General features: G+C 54.0%; 8 protein-coding genes across 8 annotated transcripts; 3 read left to right on the plus strand and 5 right to left on the minus strand.

The window, feature by feature from the left end:
* Window positions 1-637: 637 nt before the first annotated feature.
* Window positions 638-3,978, minus strand: UV8b_07533 (chitin synthase I; the record flags this gene model as incomplete). The annotated part of the gene is made up of 4 exons (XM_043145030.1): window positions 638-1,358; window positions 1,452-3,268; window positions 3,352-3,530; window positions 3,951-3,978. The coding sequence occupies 4 exons, from the start codon at window positions 3,976-3,978 to the stop codon at window positions 638-640; spliced, it is 2,745 nt and encodes a 914-aa protein (XP_043000965.1).
* Window positions 3,979-6,277: 2,299 nt separating this feature from the next.
* On the minus strand, window positions 6,278-7,764 carry UV8b_07534 (uncharacterized protein; the record flags this gene model as incomplete). The annotated part of the gene is made up of 7 exons (XM_043145031.1): window positions 6,278-6,574; window positions 6,616-6,695; window positions 6,775-6,789; window positions 6,832-7,113; window positions 7,183-7,233; window positions 7,386-7,483; window positions 7,760-7,764. The coding sequence occupies 7 exons, from the start codon at window positions 7,762-7,764 to the stop codon at window positions 6,278-6,280; spliced, it is 828 nt and encodes a 275-aa protein (XP_043000966.1).
* Window positions 7,765-9,109: 1,345 nt separating this feature from the next.
* Window positions 9,110-9,484, plus strand: UV8b_07535 (uncharacterized protein; the record flags this gene model as incomplete). The annotated part of the gene is made up of 1 exon (XM_043145032.1): window positions 9,110-9,484. The coding sequence occupies one exon, from the start codon at window positions 9,110-9,112 to the stop codon at window positions 9,482-9,484; it is 375 nt and encodes a 124-aa protein (XP_043000967.1).
* Window positions 9,485-10,212: 728 nt separating this feature from the next.
* Window positions 10,213-11,379, plus strand: UV8b_07536 (uncharacterized protein; the record flags this gene model as incomplete). The annotated part of the gene is made up of 1 exon (XM_043145033.1): window positions 10,213-11,379. The coding sequence occupies one exon, from the start codon at window positions 10,213-10,215 to the stop codon at window positions 11,377-11,379; it is 1,167 nt and encodes a 388-aa protein (XP_043000968.1).
* A 1,047-nt stretch (window positions 11,380-12,426) lies between these two features.
* Window positions 12,427-13,983, plus strand: UV8b_07537 (uncharacterized protein; the record flags this gene model as incomplete). The annotated part of the gene is made up of 4 exons (XM_043145034.1): window positions 12,427-12,620; window positions 12,700-12,991; window positions 13,073-13,305; window positions 13,410-13,983. 4 exons carry the CDS (start codon window positions 12,427-12,429, stop codon window positions 13,981-13,983), a joined length of 1,293 nt encoding a protein of 430 aa, XP_043000969.1.
* A 550-nt stretch (window positions 13,984-14,533) lies between these two features.
* On the minus strand, window positions 14,534-15,169 carry UV8b_07538 (uncharacterized protein; the record flags this gene model as incomplete). The annotated part of the gene is made up of 1 exon (XM_043145035.1): window positions 14,534-15,169. The coding sequence occupies one exon, from the start codon at window positions 15,167-15,169 to the stop codon at window positions 14,534-14,536; it is 636 nt and encodes a 211-aa protein (XP_043000970.1).
* A 769-nt stretch (window positions 15,170-15,938) lies between these two features.
* Window positions 15,939-16,821, minus strand: UV8b_07539 (uncharacterized protein; the record flags this gene model as incomplete). The annotated part of the gene is made up of 3 exons (XM_043145036.1): window positions 15,939-16,541; window positions 16,599-16,725; window positions 16,784-16,821. 3 exons carry the CDS (start codon window positions 16,819-16,821, stop codon window positions 15,939-15,941), a joined length of 768 nt encoding a protein of 255 aa, XP_043000971.1.
* A 299-nt stretch (window positions 16,822-17,120) lies between these two features.
* Window positions 17,121-18,876, minus strand: UV8b_07540 (uncharacterized protein; the record flags this gene model as incomplete). The annotated part of the gene is made up of 3 exons (XM_043145037.1): window positions 17,121-18,221; window positions 18,288-18,761; window positions 18,820-18,876. 3 exons carry the CDS (start codon window positions 18,874-18,876, stop codon window positions 17,121-17,123), a joined length of 1,632 nt encoding a protein of 543 aa, XP_043000972.1.
* Between the last annotated feature and the right edge of the window lie 600 nt (window positions 18,877-19,476).

The raw sequence follows: 19,476 nt of genomic DNA on the forward strand, positions 1-19,476 counted from the left end.
CGTGGGGCGCCGCGAGGGTTACGACGGGGGTGCTCGGCTTCGGTGCTCAGAGGTTGTGGATTTTGGCAAGAAAGAAGACTCGATGGAATCTTGCAACGATGCTTGAAAAGGGCTGAATGGAGGGGGACACCAGTTCTTTTGCCCGGCGACAACCTTGGCTGTGGTTTTTTTTTTTTTTTTTTTTTTTTTACCCTTTGCAGGCCAGGTTTTGAAGCCGTTGCTTTGCTTCACTGGGCAGCCATCGGCAGGGAGTGCTCGGCTGGCGGTGGGTTTGTTGCAAAGGAGTCATCGGTTCCAGTGTGTCCGGAGCAAGCCCTCGTTATTTATTCGAGCTGGTACCTTTTGGCAATTGCGGGCAGATTTCTCTTCTGTATCGCATTGATTCATCCCGCACTCCGTCCGTTGTTGGGAAAAAAAAAAAAAACATAACTAGAACGAGAACGAGAACGAGGACGAGGACGAGAACAACAAAAAGAGACGAAAAGTGGCTTCGGCAACACCCCCTGCTCCCTATTCAAACACGGGTATAATCCAGACCACAGCCTACAACGCAACAAAATTCCAAACCATCGCCGCGGGCCAGAAGCCAAAAAGCCAAAAGCCAAAAAGAGACCCCCCCCCCCTCCTGCGCCCTGCCTCAGACGCCGCGAAACATTCGCACCACGAGAAACCACACGGCCCCGAGAAACTTGAAGCCGCTGAGCACCGCCACGCTCCACAGCACAATCGCCATGTACACGTTGGAGCGCTCTTGCCGCTGCTGCGCCGGGTCGCCGCTTCCCGGCGTTATCCTCTCCAAGCCCCCCGTGCTGAGAACCACCGCGGCCAGCGCAAAGTTGGTAATCATCCAGATCAGCACCACGCCCGTCCGCACGCCGCGGTAGTAGTCCATCTGCTTCTCCTGCAGCTGCGCCGCCGACGGAGCCGCCTTGACCGCCTTGAACTTGGTGCTGAACAGCGCCACCTCGCGCTGGTACTGCGCGTTCAGGTCGCCCTCGTCGGGCAGGTCCGTCTTGCCCTGGCCGTCCTTGGTGTTGACCGACGGCAGCTTCTCCACCTTGTCGTCGCCCTTTGTGCCCCACGAGACGTCGTGCGTGTTGCAAAAGGCGTACACGTTGAGCACGTTGGTAAACGTCGGCGTGAGGAGCATGTACTGCACAAACGACGTCACCATGTGCCAGGGGTCGAACATGATGATGGACGCAATCAGCCAGATTCCAAACGTCGACATGACGGAGATGATGAGGGTGTAAAAGACTGGGTTTTTGAAGAGATCCGACACGGTAAAAGGCTGGCCGCTGTGGACATCGTGGATGATGGCTTTAACTGCGATGAAAATGGCGGCAAACATGAGATATCTGCTTGAAGCGTCAGTGGCGCAAAAAAAAAAAAAAAAAAAAAAAAAAAAGAAACCCCCCGTCTCGGTTAAAGAGAGGTGACTAGCGGCTTACATCATTATTCCTGCCCAGAACCACACCATTGCGCTGTATAGCTTTCCCGAGCCCGCTGGGCGGTTGCCCATGGAAAGCACGAAACAAGTCACCAAGAATATGCCGTAGAGCCAGGTAAACACCACGCCGAGAATATCGCCCGTCTTGCCCAGGAGGTCCTCATTGCCCAGACTGGTCGTCAGTATCTTGAAAACCAAGAAAAAGTTGCCAATGGCGAACCAAGCGAAAATCATGTTGACCGTGTTGAAGACAAACTCGACAAAGAAAGCCAGCTTCCGCAAAAACGAGTGGTCCGAGCGGAAAAAGTCGTGGAAATGAGCAATTGCGTAGATGGCGGCGAAGAATGATCCGTTCAGCCACCGACGCCGCTGCAGCACCAGCTCCGTCACCGTGTCCGGCACGTCGGTTTCGCCCGTGGCCGACTTGACGTACTGGAGAATCCAGTGGCAGTTGCGCTTCGTGACGAGCTCGAAACACAGGATCCGATCCTCGGCGAGGTACATGTTGGACTCGAAGAGGCCGGCGTCGCTGCCCCCGTGCAGCGTCTCGCCGAGAAAGTACTTTTCAAGCGGGCCCTTCCCGTTCTTGTCGTTCTGCAGGGCAATGTACCGGTAGGCGGAGAAGGCGCCGGGCAGCACAGAAATGAAGCCAAAGGCCGACTCGAGCGGCTTGTCGAGGATGTTGCTCATCTTGTACTCAAAGTTTTGGGTCGCGACCAGGGGGTTGATCAGGTTCTTGCCTCCGGTCCCCAGCATGGCCTTGATTTCACCGCAGGCGCCGCCGCACATGGGCTCGAGGTCGAAAGCCTTCCACAAATGATAGATGGAGTTGCCGCCGGGCCGAGTGCCAGCGTCGATGAGGACGCAAATGTTGGGGTCCAAGACTCGACCAAAAGCCTGGAAGAACCAGCGATGCGAGTTGATCTTTTTCTGATTCTTCTCCTTGAGGCAGAATAGCATCTGCACGGGCTGTCGTCGGTGAACGAGGGAGACGACGTCATTCTTGAGCTGCAGATGCGTCTGCGTTGTGTACTCGTAAATGTGCGCGGTAACGTCCTTGCCGTTGACCTGCTGCTTTGCGATGCCCTCCTGGTAAACGCCCAGCCCCGACAGGATCGCCTTGGTCCGCGGGTTGATCTTGGCACGGCCGTCGCTCACAACGCACACCACAATCTTCTTCCAAGCCTCCTTGCCCCAAGTCTTGCTGTTGGGGCGATTGCACATGTACTCAATGTTCTTGAACACGCCAATCATGGTCCGAGCGAACAAAATGTCGTCTTCGTTGTACATGGTGACAACGATGAACAGCTCGGTATGGCGGGGTTTGCTGAAGAGCTTCTGCCGCAAGGTGAAGTTTTCGTTGTAGAAATCGGACGGATCGCACGTTGCAGCCGTATACCGCATGTGGGTGAATTCGTCGCGCTCGCCATGGGAATTCTGTTGCAATAGAACTGGGGGAACGGGACAATCCAAGACGAGGTTACCACGGTACAGTAGCACCTTCTTGACCGTCTTCCATCGCTTAATACCCCCCACGGGGGTCTGTGGTGAGGGTGCATCTTGGTAGGGCTCTTCGTAGCCCTGTTGTTGTTGTTGCTGTTGCGGTGGCGGAGGTGGTGCTGGCGGTTGCAATATTGGCCGACGATCGTCCACATCGTAGGCATGGGTGTCGTGATTCTGCTGCTCGTAATAGTCTGCTTCGTAAGTTTGGTGGTGATATTCATCGTGAAGCCTGCCTGGGTACACTTGAGCATCGCCACTGTAGGGTTGGTGGCTTCTGCCAAGCCCTCCGGGGGACGATAAATTTTCTACCGAGTGCTGCAGCGTGTTAGCAGGGTTGGTGCGTCCTGCAATGGGGGTTTTGGACGTTTTTCAGAGTGGTTTTCGGCTCGGGGGCTTACTGCAGTGTGAATATCGATATGGTCGCTCGGACTGTTGAACCTGGGAGGTCCAGGCGCAAGCTGCTCCAGGCTGGGACCATAGGGGTTATGATTATACTGTTGCATGGGATGATCCAGCGGAGACGGACTTCTTGGCGGGTATCGAGGGTCATGAAACCCTGAAGCCATGTTTGGGTCGTCTGTATGGTTATGGAATCGTGTGTCAGCGCAGGAACGCTCGTAGGTTTCCCTCCCTTTCTTCTTTCTTCTTTCTTGTTGCTGTAAAAGAGACTGGGCCAAAAGAGATTCAACTGAAAAACGACCGGGGAAAGAAAGCAGGGCAGCAAGTGATGTGCGAAAGGATCGTGTAGCTTATGTTTGGTTCTGCCAGCTGACCAGCACTAGGCCGAGTCAAACTAATCCAATGTGACAAAGCCAAGCCTTTGAGTCAAGCTTGACAATGACAAGCAAAGGCCGAGACTTGTCGTCAAACTTGCTGCTCGGAACAGCAGGAGGCACAGCCGATCTTCAACGGGGGGTTGGTTGATTAGGTGTGCAGGGGTCGATTGAGGCCCGGATCCCCCCGCAAAACGTAAAATACCGATGGAAGCATGACTTACGTTCCGGTAACCTCCCGTACGACGGCATTGTGAGCTTGTTCGTCCGGATACAGCGACGCGCGTCTGGGAGGGAAAAAAAAGGGGGGGGGGGAGGGGACTCGGCTTAGGAGGTGAGGGCGTCACGCAGACAAATTCTCGCGGGTGGCTGGTCTGTGGAATGCTGTGTGCGAAGAATTGTGGCGCAAATTCGGTCCCCCGAGGAGATTTAGCTAGCAAATGGCCGGATTCCGGTGGGTGAAATGAAAGGCGAAAAGATATTTGAATATTTGATCAGCCGAGATTGCTGCGGCGAGCTTTTGGGCGGCGACGGCGGCGGGCGGCGACGACGGGGAGGGATTGCGAAGCCTAGGGTCCAGTCACCTTGCCGAGAAATAACCTCCTCCCACAGCTAGAGCTAGACATACGGGGTGTTGGAGAAAGGGGGCAAGAAGATGCAAGAAGGATAAAAGTGCTGGATGGGATGAGGCGAGAAAGAGACGGGTGACCAGCCCCTCTGATTGAAAACGAGTCCGTCTGGTATCAGCGAGATGAAAGGGAGGCAGCCTGGTATGGCACGGTACATACGTACATGTAAACAAGTTGACCATGACGGCACCTGGGCAGCAGCTCCAAGCCCTGGACAGCTGCAGAATTGTTGGCAGGCCGCCGCTCGGGGTTTCCAGGGCTGCACATGGGGCCACAGGGCCACGGGGCCACAGGCCCGCCAGACGGCAGCGGAGCCGGGCTCAGCCTGCTCCCACTGCCACAGCCTCCCTCAAGGCACATTCCTGGTACCTAGGTACCTATCTGGTAGATGATAGGACCAGCAATCCTACGGTACGGAGTACGTGATGGCTTAGCCGCCGTTGCTACCCCATCTGTTCGCCTGTTGCTTGGCGGTGGGGCACGCGGCAGCTGTCAGACAATAGGAGGTTGGTGCACAGGCACATGCCCAAGGCACCCAAGGCACCCAAGGCAACCTGCTGCGTGTGCGTGCCTACGCAAGGCAAGCACGGTTCAATGTTCGCTGCTTGCAGCCTGCTAGGGATTGACACGTATGTACTCCGTAACCGCTCGCGGCTGGTGACGGTTTCAGCGCATCAAGTCCTTTGGCAGATGGTTTCAGTGTTCTCGGCGAGGCATGCATCAGCCGACCCAAAGCACAGAACCATGGTTTGGAAATGCGCATGGGTCAACCGCGTACTGTAACCCGGGTGTGCCCTGCCACTCTCTGGCTCTCAGATGATTTGCACGAGTCAACATCTAGTCCGTTGCTGGCTTAGCCCCCCCGCCTTGGCAATTGCTCGATGCTTGGAAGTGGGAGCCAGTAAGGCGCAGCCGGTAAAGCGGATCTCGGGGCCTCCTTTTTCTCGTCAGGGCGAAGCAAGTCGACAAAGAGCCACCCACCGCTGATTTGTCACGGAGAAAAAAAAAAAAAAAAAAAAGGCTCGACCGCGGGCTTTCTCCTTGTTTCTTCTTTTTTTTTTCTTTTTTTTTTTGTTGCAGGTGGCCAGAGGCCCCCGCTTTGTGCTCGCGGAAACCGGTTGCCGCATCGCCGCAGTTCGGCCTCACCCTCGGTTCAACGGGGCAATAGTTCGTCTTTGCTGCACCCCGTGTCTGGGGTATATTGCTCGTCCGCTCGGCTTTACGTAGGTAACGGAACGGCCTCTTGAGTTTAAAAGATGGTGTAAAAGGGTTTTAAACGATGAGAAGACGGGAATTGCTTTGACGTTGTGCCGCCCAGCAGGGCTTGCGTCCAGGTCTGGTGGAGTGGCGAAACCTTCCGCGGCCCTAGATCCCAGGTACCCAGGTACCGGGGCTGGCCCAGCCACTGCACAGTGCAGGTAAAGCACGAGCACGGCGCACCGGGTCGTTGCTACCATGCGGCATGGCGTCTTATTGCCCGCGCTCGCACGGACGTGGCTGTCCCAACAATGAAACCAAGCCCAACAGAGCCGCACTGGGCGTGGCGTCACACCCACCAGCCGCCCTCCCCAGCAAGTACGGAGTACGGAGTACGCGTTGCCGGAAACGGCCATTGGGCGGCAGCCAGCCAGCCAGCCAGCCAGTCTCGGAAATGGCATGCGCCAAGCTTGGCGCTCGCACCCAAGTGCCGTGAGCAAAAGGAACCACTGCTCCTCCGACTTGCGACTTGGGGTTTTGGACGAACAATGCGCAATGCCGACGCTCCATGTCTTCTTTGCCAGGCTTGTGCAAGCATGCAGGGCAAAGCGCGGCAAAGCAGAGCAAAGCGGAGCCTCGACACTCGACAGTCGAAAGAGCCGAGTTGCTCGCTTCTCTGGACGGAGTGCGCCAACGTCGTTTCGTCAAGCTGCCTCTGTTTCTGCCTACACAACCATGCCGTGGTATGCCTGGCCCGGCTTGACACACATGCAAAACAGCCTGGTCCACTGCAAGATCCCGACAAGACTTGTGTGTGTTTTCATCACTGACCGACACGCAACCACCGCGGGTGGTGTTGAACAACCCGAGGTAGCTGCAGGATTCAGACTGTCTGCTAGTATATCTGCTGCCATGCATTCGTAAAAGAAAAAAGAAAAAAAGAACGGCGTCAATTCACTACTCCTCTCAGACTCGTGCCTCTCTACAGAGTACACAAGCTCTGCCACAACAACAAGTCGAAGCTACTCCACACTTCCCGCTCCCTTCCCGTTACGCATCGTACTTCTTTCCCACCCCTGTTCCAAGTTTTCTCGCGAGGGACACGGAACAAAGCCTGGCTCGTTTTCGTTTCGCCGTGCCCTGCTGAAAGAGGAGCTCCTCTGTTAGCTCTCTCCAGCTGCAACTGACGGTAGATATCCCCCTCGAAGGAGCAGGCACTTACAGCTTGAGAGAGTGACTTCCCGTGGCCCCCCCCCGCGAACCGCTACGCCACTTTAACCGTAGCAGTGTCCGTCAATGCACCACTTGGCCCAGTCTTGGCAGCAAGACTTGGAGCAGCACTTGGTGGTGCGGCAGCAGAATCCTCCGACCGGGCAGTATCGGGGGTATGACGGGGGGCAGATGGACGCAGCATTGACTTCGCCGAGGCCAGCGACAGAAATGCCCTTCTCGTTGGCGGACTTGAGGCTGGGAAGCTCGTCTGCCATGCCGAGTCCCAGCAAGGGAACGAGGAGGAGGAAGCTGAGCTGGAACTTCATGGCGGGTATCTTTGGATTTCCTGCTGAATAGGGGTGGTGAGGCTGAGTGTTAGAAAAGGCTTGGGGTGTATTTGCCTGGATCTTGTACGTACTGGTGATTTTTCTTTCGTGTGTAGCCCGGTTGCTTTGAGCCAAGTAATCTTCTAGCTTTGCGGAGGTGGTTGCCTCAGTTTATATACTTGTGAGGAGCCGCTCTGCTACCTGCTTCCTTGTGAGGAGGCGATCCGTCGGACCGGTTGAGAATGAACATACCGTCATATTCGGGCAGGCATGTTTCCCTTCGGACGAAAAACACCTTGTACTTCTCCATCAAGGATCAATAACTGTCCGCCCGTCGTGATACCGTATTGGGTTAGGACCCTGGTAGGGCCTTGCTGAGGCAACGTCTGATTCCTGTTCCAAACATCCTGTTACTCTTGCGGCTGAGACTGGTCATCTGACAATCCCCAAGACGTTGAAGACGGAGCTTCTATTAGTTCCTGCACGGCTGACGTGCCGCCTCTTCGCCGCAAAATAATGCTCTCACGGAGTAGTAATGGGGCGTCATCGCTAATCCTTTTGTTGACATGGCCGAAGTAGGCTGGCTGCAGTGTACCGTGGATCGTTCGAGACTTGCGTCCCCAGCTCCGATGTTCCGTAAGTAGCTTTTCAATAAAACCTGCAACTCACCACATCGAGCCCAAGACAAGAGGAAACTAAAGACGAAATCGGGACGTGGGAGCCGCTTGCGCAAGGGTACCGCAGATGGTAGGATTTCAGTCGCTGCATCTTCTTTCAAGTTCCCGCAAGAGGTTATGCCCAAGGCCCGCATGATCTGGGTGCTTCGTCTGACTGCCGAGATAACTGCTGGAGCTTGTTCTGGCGTCAGCTCTCTGTCGACATGGTTAAAGTCACTATCCACCCGCAAGACTCGGATCCTCTCCGAGGAGGGTACAGGTCAACCGACCTGTGTCCCCCCCTTGTCATCCGACCCCCCCATAATAACTTAACTGACCTGACCATTGCTGTGGGCTATACTCTTAATATAATTGGTTTATTAGGGAATAGTGGGTCAGGTCACTTTATATAGAAAACTATATAGAGAAGTACTTTCTCTGATATTTTACTAGGTTCTTAGGTAGGGGTACCTAGTAAAAGAAATTAAAGAAGTCACTTTCTTTAGAAAATATAAGGAGAAGTACTTTCTCTGCTGTTTTATTAGGTTCTTACGTAAGGGTACCTAGTAAGAATATTAAAGAAGTCACTTTCTATAGAAATATATATATAAAGGTTCCTCTCTTTCTATCCCTAGTACCTACCTAGGTACTAGGTACCTAGGTACTTAGTAGAAATATAAGAAATCACTTTATATAGAAAATTATATATAAAGGTACTTTTTCTACGTATAGTACCTAAGGACCTAGGTACCTACCTAATAAAAGAAAGGAAGTCACTTTCTATACAAAAGTCTATATAAAGGTACTTTATCTACTTTTAATATTAGGTTCTTAGGTAGGGATGCCTAGTAAAAATATAAGGGAAGTCACTCACTATAGAAAAATATATATAAAGATACTTTATAGTCTAGTGGCTACTATAGATTAAAGGATCTACTACTATTTATTAGCGTATCTCTATATTAGGAAAGAGCATTGGTCAGGTCTGTTAAGTTATTATGGGGGGGTCGAATGACTAGGGGGGGGCATAGGTCGGTTGATATGTAGTCTCCTCTCCGAGTAACCCACCCGGAGGCAAGTCTCGTGCTCGTTATTGTCCGACTGGACTTTGGGCACTTCGAACCCGACGTTTGAGCTCTCCAGAGCGGAAGCAGCATCCAGACCGCCAACACACCGGTGGCTGCTCACGACGTGCATGCGAATTAATACTCGTATCACTTGATTCTCAACCTCTTCCCCACAAACCTGCTCATGTCAAGCTAGGATCGGGTCAGTCATGCTTCAGTTCGGTCGCCGTTGGTGACACACCCCTTGGTCTTAGTCTCCCAGACCACGACAGCCCTACCTTGCCTGTAACACAAGTATGCACCGGGAAAACGTGCATAATTCGCAGATGTTGGCCTTGCAAGGTGACACGTCCTCGGGGATTATGCTCTCTGACTGCCAAGATGGCGCCCGACGGGCCGATATGGCGGTTTTCTCATTCCGCATGACAGCCGGAGCTGAAGCCGCTGGCCTGCAGTCAGCGGACGCACAGCCAGTTACATTCGTCTTTGGCTTCTGGACCGTCGCCCAGTTGGGGAGTCTGATGCCCGGCAATCATGAAAAGACCCCGCACATCTCGCACAAGGGGACCAGAACCCTGGCTTATCATCCCATTCCGTTGTCGTACAGATCGGATGTCGGAGCAGAGGCTGCAGCCGAGTGCCGCTTGGAGAACATCTTGGTGTCGGAATGATGAGTGGCTTTTTTTTGTGTGGCTGCAAAGTAAAACGGAATGAGAACGAAGAGAGTAAAGGGACAAGACAATGGGCAAAGTGGTTCGAGAAGCAGCAATTTTTTCGATACTGTAAAATGTCCATACATTTGTGCTGTTTGACTGATATGGATCCAGCAAACGCGTTGCAAATCACATGAATGTAAAGTTCTTTGGCCTTTCTATTGCCGAAGTTGTCTCCAACGCTTGCATAAAAGTCCTGTGCTCACAAGATCAACTCTTAGCTGTAGATACGAGATGGTAGACCACAATCATGGCTCCACTCGGACATGAGGCTCAAACCAACCTTAATTATAGTAATGCTATGTAGTAACTTGTAAGTTAGGAACTAGGGCTCACCTGCCGTTTTTATCCATGGCAACCCACTGTTTTAACCGTGGATATGCCTTGGCATCACCATGCTTAAAGGCAAGGCCGCTGACCCTCATAGCGGCCGGACCTGGCCCCACGATGCCATCAAAATTTTCCGTCATAGCGACTCGACCCACGTGGGTTTACAAGCCAACGCCCTTGGACGATGCCAGAAAGCCATCGATGCAATACACCTTTTTGTTCCTACCTGAAAATCAGAATGAGTGTTCAATAACAACAGTAGCGAGGTTGGGCGACAGCTGGGTTAAGCATCATCTGACTGTCCGGGTGCTCCAATTTGGCTTCCACTCACCTGAAAAGGAGCCCAAAGACGACAAATGGGCATAAAACGGGGGAATTTGCAGCCGCCATCGGCGACGTTGCCTCCTTTGCGCCAGCTGGGCACGCTGACCGCTGATCAGATCCATGACGCGCTGCGCAACCTACACGGGCTATTTTGCCCTTTGCCAACCTCGTCAGATTTCCATAAGAACCACAAGAGTCACCTATTGACGGTGGATTCCGGCTATGCATCTGAAGCAGAACTCGAAGAGGAGAGAACTTCTCCCGAGACACCTAGGTGCGACGGGTTTGAGCGCGAATTCGCTAACCGCTGGTTAACGGGGTTCATTGGGCGCGCGTATGAGCTCCCGCTGGACGAAAGTGTTTCAGAAGGGCTTGCGAATGAGGCATGCTCCATCTTATCCTTCTTGAACAAAGACGCGGAAGGCGAGCCAGAGCACGAAAAGGAGCTTGGAATGACCCGAGAATTCTGTTTCTCATTTCGAGGTGATCGAAACTCAAAGATCTTGGTTGAGCTGTACGATATCCCAATGCAAACTGGAGAGGACCACACAGACGTCGGTCTGCAGACTTGGGGTGCCTCAATTGCGCTCTCTGAAAAGATAGCCAAGGAGCCGGAGACCTTCAAGCTGGAAAGGCTCCAAGCCAAGTCACCTGGCCGAATCATCGAGCTGGGAGCCGGAACCGGACTCGTCAGTCTCTTTCTGTCGAAACTCATGCCACTCATTGGCGAAGCACAACCCACCATCATAGCCACCGATCATCACCCGGCTGTCTTATCAAACCTCTGGGCCAATATCACCTCGCAAATGGCCACAGCGCCAACAGCGGCTCCGGTTCAAGCATGCCATCTTGCCTGGTCCGCGCCATCGCGAGAGGCACCGTTGGATATACCAGCAGACTTTTTGATCGCTGCGGATGTTATTTACGCGCCGGAGCATGCCACCTGGCTGAGGGATTGTGCAAGCTCGCTGCTAGCCGACGATGGCGTGTTCTGGTTAATGGTTTCCGTTCGACCAAATGGAAAGTTTGCCGGCATCAGCGACACCGTCGAAGTAGCTTTTGGACATGATGCAGCACCGTGTACAAGAGCTGACGGCAAGAGGCTTGGGATCTCGTCTGTGCAACGTGTCGAGAAGAAGGGTGAAGTTGGACGAGCTGATGAAGTTGGGTACAAGTTATTCGAGATTACCTGGCTGTGATTAGCCGATATGGAGGACCAAGAAACAAAACGCGTCTTTTGTTAGTCATTGACGGGCGGTGTTACGAACCTGCTCCAGTTCACTTTTGCGTGCATCCAAGCGTCTGACAATAAAAAATTGAGTCATGATTATAGACTAGATTGAGAAGAATAGACACCAAGGTGAAGAGAAGCAAGAAGTCGCCACAGTCACACCACGAACTGGAGCCGACATCTGACCAAGCATGACAGTCCTTGTATCAATCACGATGCTCGACAATCGTCGAGCTGTCCAGAGAGTGGCCCTCCAGAGAATCAGCAATGGTTACAGTCTCCATTGGACTAGACGTTCCCGTGATAACTGAGCGCAACTTGTCTCTGCTGACGCCGGTTTAAGCAGAGCAAATACGGAACGCGCCAGTGACAGCTGGGAGTGGGGTTGGGTGCAGCTGCAGCTGGTGCCCGCTTGGTACTTGGCGCATTGTATCCCCAGCGCTAAACCTCATTAACTTGGAAGTGGCACAATCCCACCAGACAAATCAACAGTCCAGACACTCACTGCTTTCAATGGTGACTATTGACTCGAGGTCTTGGCCCAATTCGTCAGCTCGTCAGCATCACTGAGTATCCGGTACTTTGTTTAGCCAAAGCATCACCGTCCGTCCGTATATCCACCCAAAGTCCACGACACCTTGCAGGTCAGGTCAGGTCATCTTCTGTTGACGTCCTGTGGAGTTCCAAGAGGCACGAGACCGACTCCTCTACAGAGCCCACTTTATTAAGCTTCCAAGTGTTCAGACTTCAATGCCTTCATTATCCGACCCCTGATGTCATTGCACTGGAGATGTTCAAGCTCGTGAAATGGCTTCGTGGATATTCCTCTTAGTTCTTTAGAGCATTCTGTCTCCCCTTGCGCCTGTCATCTCGCCGCGCCTTCCCACCTGCAGACAGAGCCAGCCGCCAGCCGCCAGCCGCCAGCCGCCAGCCGCCATCGCCACCCAGGGACTGGCTTCACCTTGTCTTCTGGACTTGCTTGAATCATTGCGCATCGCTGCACATTACCCTCATAATGGCTCGCTTCGTGGATTTGGAACAAGACGATGGCGACGATGCCAGTCAGTCCCCAGACCATCTGATCAGACACACGTTGCAGATAAGGCTGCCGCACCTCAGTAGTAGCGCGACTACTCGGCCAGTCCCTACATCATCCTCTGCCGTGGCTTCCAACCCAAGTTCCATAGCCAGAGCTTTTCAATGCTACCCGTAAGTTCAGTTGCTCAACAAAATTCTCGCCGCGCCTGAAGATTTTGCGAGTATCGGCTAACGGAATCTGCCGCGGCAGAATCATTGCATCGATCGTCTCTCATATCGACTTGAATGCTTTGGACGCTCTTGCTCGCTCATGTCGTTCTGTCCATGACGGCCTGATCCAGTATCGAAGCGTCCTTGTCACCAAGACGCTCCACTGCACTAATGAGGACATCCCTGTTCATTCCGACGGCATACTTCGCTACCGCGCTCGAGCTAGCAACTGGTACTACATGGAAGACAGCCGCAGCTACAACAGCAAATCAAGCAGCTGTGCTCGTGATATGGTAGATGAATGCCGAAAATGTAGCCAAGTGATTTGCCGAGTAGGTCTTGACCTTTACAGGCAGGTTGCATTTGTAAATGAGCTTTTTCCGGCATCCGCTGACGATACACCTTTGGCCTAGAATTGTGCAATCAAGCCTCCAGCCCCAGTGGCTCTTCGCGAGAGACATCGTAGACTGTGTAGAACATGTGTCAATGCGCCGCTTGGCGCTCTCAATATCCCACGTGTTGACGCAAGCCTGCCATTTTCGTCAGAACCTGTGCAGCGATCTCTCTGCAGTTGCGAGTCATCGGGTGTCTGGCTCTGTCAAACTTGCGGGAGAAGTATCCGCGGAGCCGACAATCAATATCAAAGGTAAGAAGCAAACCACCCTGGCAAACCCTAGCAGCATCCCATACGTTGAAAAGAAAGACTGAAAAAAAAAAAAAAAACTTACCAACATGAGCCGTCCTATGCAGCATCTGGCGCTGGCGCAACCAGTACGGAGAGGTCCTCGGCGGTTTGGGCACTGGCATCGGTGATGGAGATCGCGGTGTCATATGTGGCCGCGAAGAGGCTTGTCTTGCCGCCAGAGAGCGTGAACACGAAGTAGATTGCGATGCGCAGGATGCCCGTGACAGTGGCACCGCGCCGTGGTTCAATGAGCAGCCAGTCTGGACAACCACATCGACGCCTTCGCCCCCTGCTCTGGGTGCCTCTGCTAGTCCGGCAGGCTCACCTTTCGGACCAGCAACCCCTATGGGAGTTTTGATGGAAGAGGAGCGCCATGACCGCACCCCGTCTCCCCAGCTCGGCCCAGGCTATGAGAGGCACGAGATTGAAGGCATAGGTGGTAGGGTCAAGCGCAAGCTGGTCCGAATGGTCCGCGTTGGCGCATGTGTTCCGGAGTGGGATGACGAAAAAGATTTCGCCGGTCGTGTTTTGGCCCCAGAAGTAAAGGGCAGTGCCAGGAGCTGGTGCGGTTGGTGTTCGAGGGTCATTCCGAGCATAAATGACAAAGAGCATGCCTTTGCTGCAGGGTGCGGAAACTAGTAGTGCGGGCTCTGACCTGTTGTGAGTCTGTTGTGAGTCTTGAGGTGTTTTTTTTTTTTTTTTTTTTTTTTTTTTTTTTTTTTTTTCACACCGACGCTTGGAACGGAAATCAGCAATACTGAATACAAGATGAAGATATTTTGGATTCAACTTTTGCAATGAAAAAAAGGAAAAAAAAAACATCGCCATAAGCAGTAAGTAGCAAGACAAAATGCTATGACGGATAGTCTCGGGTCATGGGGCTGCTTGTCGTAAAAGGTTGCTCTGCAAGTAGTTTGTCTGCGGCAAATGAACAGTGCAAATGAGCAAGCCCATGAACCCACCCAATGGATGTACCCAGTAGAAGCTTCCAAGCATGCCTCAAAAGGAATTTGAACGGTCAAAGAAAAGACCTTGTCTGTTCCCCATGTCGAATGTACACGCTGCCGTCGTTCTCCCGCACACGGCGGATGTATAAATCGTACACGTCGATATCGCTCAAGCAACACCGTCCCTTCCGTTTCTTCCGTGTCCCGCTCAGCCGAACCGCTTTTCCCTTCCCGCACGCACGTTACAACTCGCCGCGATACAGCATCCCCGCTCTCCGCTTCCGATCCTCCCTCGCCTGCGCCTTCTTGGGCCCCCACCGGGCCATCTTGCTCTCCAGCCTGGCCTGCAACCACTTGTGGTGCTCGGGCGACGCCGGCGCCACCATCTTGACAAACACGTCGGAGCAGTCAAACTTCCTGGCCAGCCTGCCCACGCTCCACTCGATGGGGTCCTGGGCGCGCAGTCTGCGGATCTCGTCAATGTCCTCCTGGGTGAGGTGGTACCGCGCCGTGCGGCGCTTGTACTTCATCAGCGGGGGCAGGTCGGCCTCGGAGACGGCGTCGTCGCCGGGCGGCGGCGGCGCGCCGGGGTTGGTGCGCATGCGCAGCAGGGCCAGGCGGCGCGGGTCGCCGCGCGGCAGGAAGATGAAGGGCGTGTGGGCGGGCGAGGCCTCCGACGCGGGGGGGTTGTAGATGATGCTGTCGGCGGCGGGGAAGGCGGACGCCCGGCTGGGGAGGAAGGAGTCGTGGGGGGGGAGCTTGAGGGCCCGCTTGGTCCGCGCGGCGGTCTTGTGGCCGCGCTGGGGGGCGAGCGGAAGGGGGAGGAGGCGGGCGCGGGAGACGGCGAGCAGCGGGCGGGTGAGGGATCGCAGGTCCATCCTGGGGGCGTTGGGGGGGGGGGCAAACTAGAGGGGGGCGGGTTGCGTGGGCATGAGAGAGTTGACGGCGTCTCGGCGGGATGTGTGGAAAGACGGCGCGCGGCGGTCGTATGGCTTCGTGACGGGTGAGGATGGGGGATCGGGCATTTGGAATCTGAAGCTTTGCAGTTTTTGTGGTTGCAGGCCATTGATTGATTGGCTTACCTAAGGAGGGCCCCTGGGCCACGATTGGCTGATTGACCCACTCTCCGTGGGACAAGGTCAAACTCCAAAAACTAGCCAAGGATATGCGCTAGGACAACGCCTCGGTCAGCGGTGCTTGACTTCCTTTTCTTTGGAAAAAGTGGCCAAGATCCGAAGAGACCGCCCAGCACCTGGTTCCTACCCTTAGTGTCTGGCCAGAATGTCAGAGGCCCGGCTGCTCTCTAGCAACTACAGGAGCCGTCTTGCGTGCCGACTGCCGTCTCCGCAACCAAGTTCTTCAAGTGGTACAAAAGGGGGAACCCAAAGCGCTGTAAGATGCAAAGTCGAGGGCTAAGCGTCTCGAATCCGCAATTCTTGAATTTCCGAGGCGACATCCTGGCTTACGGCAGCGTAATCACCAGGTAGGCAGGGGAATCAGCTACGAAAGCGTACATGTCACAGACGCCACGGCGCGGTTATCAGACCTGAAAGCCATCGCCAGCACGGCAAGGCCCGGAATACAAAATCGGCAATGACAAAGCCCCCTGTTCTTGTACCCCCATTCCCATCACACCACCGTCGTCGATTACGCGTGTCCATTCGCCGTCCCCCTGTGAATGTCCGAGATGGCTGCTTCGGCAACCCCCCCTCCGCACAAGCTGCAAATTCTTCCGTCGACCGGACCGTCTTTGCAACTGCCTTTATGAGGGGTCCCTTGGCACTGCCCCGTGACGGGTCTCTCGAGAAAGGATATGGCCAAGTCTCGAGCGAGCTCGTGGCAGTCTTCCAACAGACTCCTGAGCGGGGACGCATCATCCAGCAGACTGGTCTTGGGACCTGGAGCGCCCCGGATCAGGTTCACCACTGTGCCTTTGAACAAGGGCCCAGCCGCGGTCTTTTCGTCGTACACCTCTCTGATTGTAGCGATGACGGCCTTGTCGCTCATCTTCTTTTCCCTGATGGCCGAGAGGTACTTTTGCGTAGCTTCGTGTTTCAGGCCCTCGAGTTGGTATCTGTTGCCGACGGCAAACAGGCCCAAATGCAGAGAGAGGCGTCCTGCGGGTAAAGGATACAGCTCCATCAGCTCGTTGACCGCTCTCTCGTTGTACTGTCCCAGGTAGATGTGGTCAATCATGGCTTGCACGACAGGCGGTGAGAAGTCGTCCATCTCGATGATTGTGCTCGGCTTCTACAGCTTCCATGTCAAATCTCGCCCAGGGCACCGAGACGCGTTTCGATTACGTACCGGCGAGGGGTTCGTCAATGCAGCTTTGAAAACAGGAGGCGCCACAGAAAGTGCGAGCTTGTGGACAGGAAAGCGCTCTCCCCAACAGCTAATTCTGGAATCGGTATAGAATTCATCCCATCGAGCTCTATCTCCAAGGCTTAGCATGAGCGCGCGAGTTCAGCCATCGTCCTCGACAATCTTACACTTCCAAGGCCCGCCGAAATGTCAAGTGCTTCTCCATGACCACAGCAGCAAAAACATGCAGCGCGAGAAAAGTCAAAGGAAGGACAGGGAAGATGAACAAGAGGAGGTGCAAGAGGCTGGAATACCTTGGCAAGTGAGCGTGACAACCGTTTGTCCTGAAATGCGTGAGTGATCGGGACATGGCCAACCGTACGAGCAAACTTCCACGCACGTTGTGCTCTGCGTTGAAGCCCCTTCGATTCATAGCCGGCAGATTCTGAATAGCATCGGGCTCGGCAACTCATAACGTAACGATATCGTACAATAAGCGTATGCCGCATTACTCTACCTTGGCTCCTAGACTTCAAAAATATCCCCAACACCCTGTCCCCCTCCCCTTCGGATATCAACAATGTCCAGCCTCCACCCTTCCCAGCGCTTCAGTCCTCTCTTGATTTCCTTGATCCTCTCCAGGCGTAGCTTGGATTCTTCTTCTTGGGCTTTGCGGAATGCGTCTTCGTCAAACTCAAAGTCGTCATCTTCCAACAAGTCGTGGTCACCACCTCCTCCGGCGAGAGCATTGAGGCCGTTGTTTAAGAAGCTACCGAATCCGCTGACGGAATGCTTCTTGCGGGACTGGTGGAACATGGGGGCTCCGGAGAGGTCCACGTCTTGGAAATCCGGGCCACTAGCCTCCATTTGACGGCGCCGCTCGATCCAGGCACCGCTTCGCACCTCGTGCAGCTCGTGCTCCAAGCTTCGAATCTTCTTCCTCAAACGGAGACGCTCCTCATTTTCGAGTTCGTCGACGCCTTCGTCGTCGAGGCCGCCAGCGACTTCTGCCGATTTGCGGCTGCCAAGCTTGATATCTTGACTTTCCAGTTTCTCCACCTTGTCTCGCAAGTCCTGAATCTCCTTTTCAGCTCGCTCCTTGTCCTTTCGCGTAGCCTGGAATCGACTATCCTGTTCTTTATGAATCGTTGTCAATGTAGCCACTTTCTTCTCGAGAGCGTCCACCTTTATTTCCAAGTCTGACTTGGCCTTCCGAGCTTCTTCCAAGTCGTGCTCGAGCGTCTTCACCTTGGTTTCGGCACTTGATCGCTCACTCCCTTCGCGGACCGCTTTTTCCGCTGTTCTCTCGAGGTTGCGCTTCACATCTTGCAGCTCCCGTTGCGCCTTTCCTGCAGCGACCTCGGCTCGGGCGAGCTTCTCTTCCAGGGCCATCACCTGCTCCTTTTCCGTCTCTGCTCCACTTTCCTGCCGCTGAACGCGTGCTTTCAATGTTGATAGTTCTAGCTCCATAGACTCTATTGTTGATGTCTTGGCATTTAGCTCGGCTTGCAGGTCCGACGGAGGTGTCGCGACAGATATCGACGGCCGGTGGCCATGCCCTGAACCCTTGGAAACCTGCTGCAGGAGCTGTGTATTCTGTCTCTGTAAAGAAGCAACTTCGGATTTCTGCGGCTTCTATCAACCCTCGTTCTTGGCCATGCGAAAGTTTCGGGGGGGGGGGGATCGCCTTACCAGCTTTTCTATTTCGCTGCTACCCTGAGCCTCGGACGAATTTTCAGCGTCACCCTCTCGGAGAACAGCAAGCTCGTCTTCAGCTTTCTTCCACCGCTTTTCCGCATCTGAGTAATCTTTTAAAATCTTCTTGTTCTCCTTCTCCAACTCTTCGATGCGATGAACCTGCTTTCTATAAATGTCTGGTGCAGTGTCTCCGTCAGGGCTGAATGGGCCAGGTGATTGAGGTCCAGTCGCGCCTGCTCTGAACGAAGTTGACCGCAGTTTCGACTGCTGTGCTAGGGAGGGTGTCTGCGACGGTGATCCATCCTTGGAGTCGTCGACAGCTTTGTCGTCACTCGTAGTGAATTCCTCGACCTTGTCATGTGGTTTGTCTTCGGCTGATGGCTGTGGTGGCGGGGTTCCTAGAGTCTCTTCGTCGTCTTTCTTGGCTTCTGCAGCCTTTTTGCCTTTCTTCTTCTTCATTTGCTCCACCTGCAGCCCTTGGATTAGCCTTGAGCTAGAGAACGAGGCTCGATCTATAGCAACGTACACGCTTTCGCGCGGCAGCAATCTTCTCTTGCCGCGCCTTTTCCTCTGCGTCAGCCATGGTGACTGATGCTGTTCTGGTTCGCGATGATTTTCTGGCCAATCTTCAAATGATAGGTCCTTGAACGTAGGTGCAGTGGCCGGGAGCTGTTGTTGCAGGAGGAAGCGTGAGCTCTCATTGCGAACCCGATAGGAGAGGTGTCCAGAATCCAGAGCTCTGAACGGAGTACGGAGTTACGTATGTATGTACCTGGAATTAGTTAGCGTGAACTGCGCACTGTGCGAGGACTCAGAAGTGGAGACCGACGACAACTGTTGGCATTTGACTGACGACAGCCTGCTTGGCATAACGGACTAGTCTTTGACAGAAGTTCAATGCTGTTCCCTGCGTTTGGTTCCTGCATTCAATTCTGCATTGGGAGATTTTCCTGTGCATCTGCTGGACATGGGCGGAAGATTCTGGATGAGCCTCTTCCACTACCGAACTAGCAGTCGTGCCTTCCTCTTCCTGCAAGCCAGCTTTCTGCACAGTTGACTCCAAAGTGTCACGCCAGGACTGACTTGACTGCTTGGAGACGTCAGTGCGGCTTCTCACTTAACAACTCGCATGCCAACGAAATGATTCCATGCTCGCCTCTGCTGTAGTTTCCTACGACACAGC

This window comes from Ustilaginoidea virens, chromosome 6, assembly GCF_000687475.1.
Source record: "Ustilaginoidea virens chromosome 6, complete sequence".
Classification (NCBI taxonomy): domain Eukaryota; kingdom Fungi; phylum Ascomycota; class Sordariomycetes; order Hypocreales; family Clavicipitaceae; genus Ustilaginoidea; species Ustilaginoidea virens.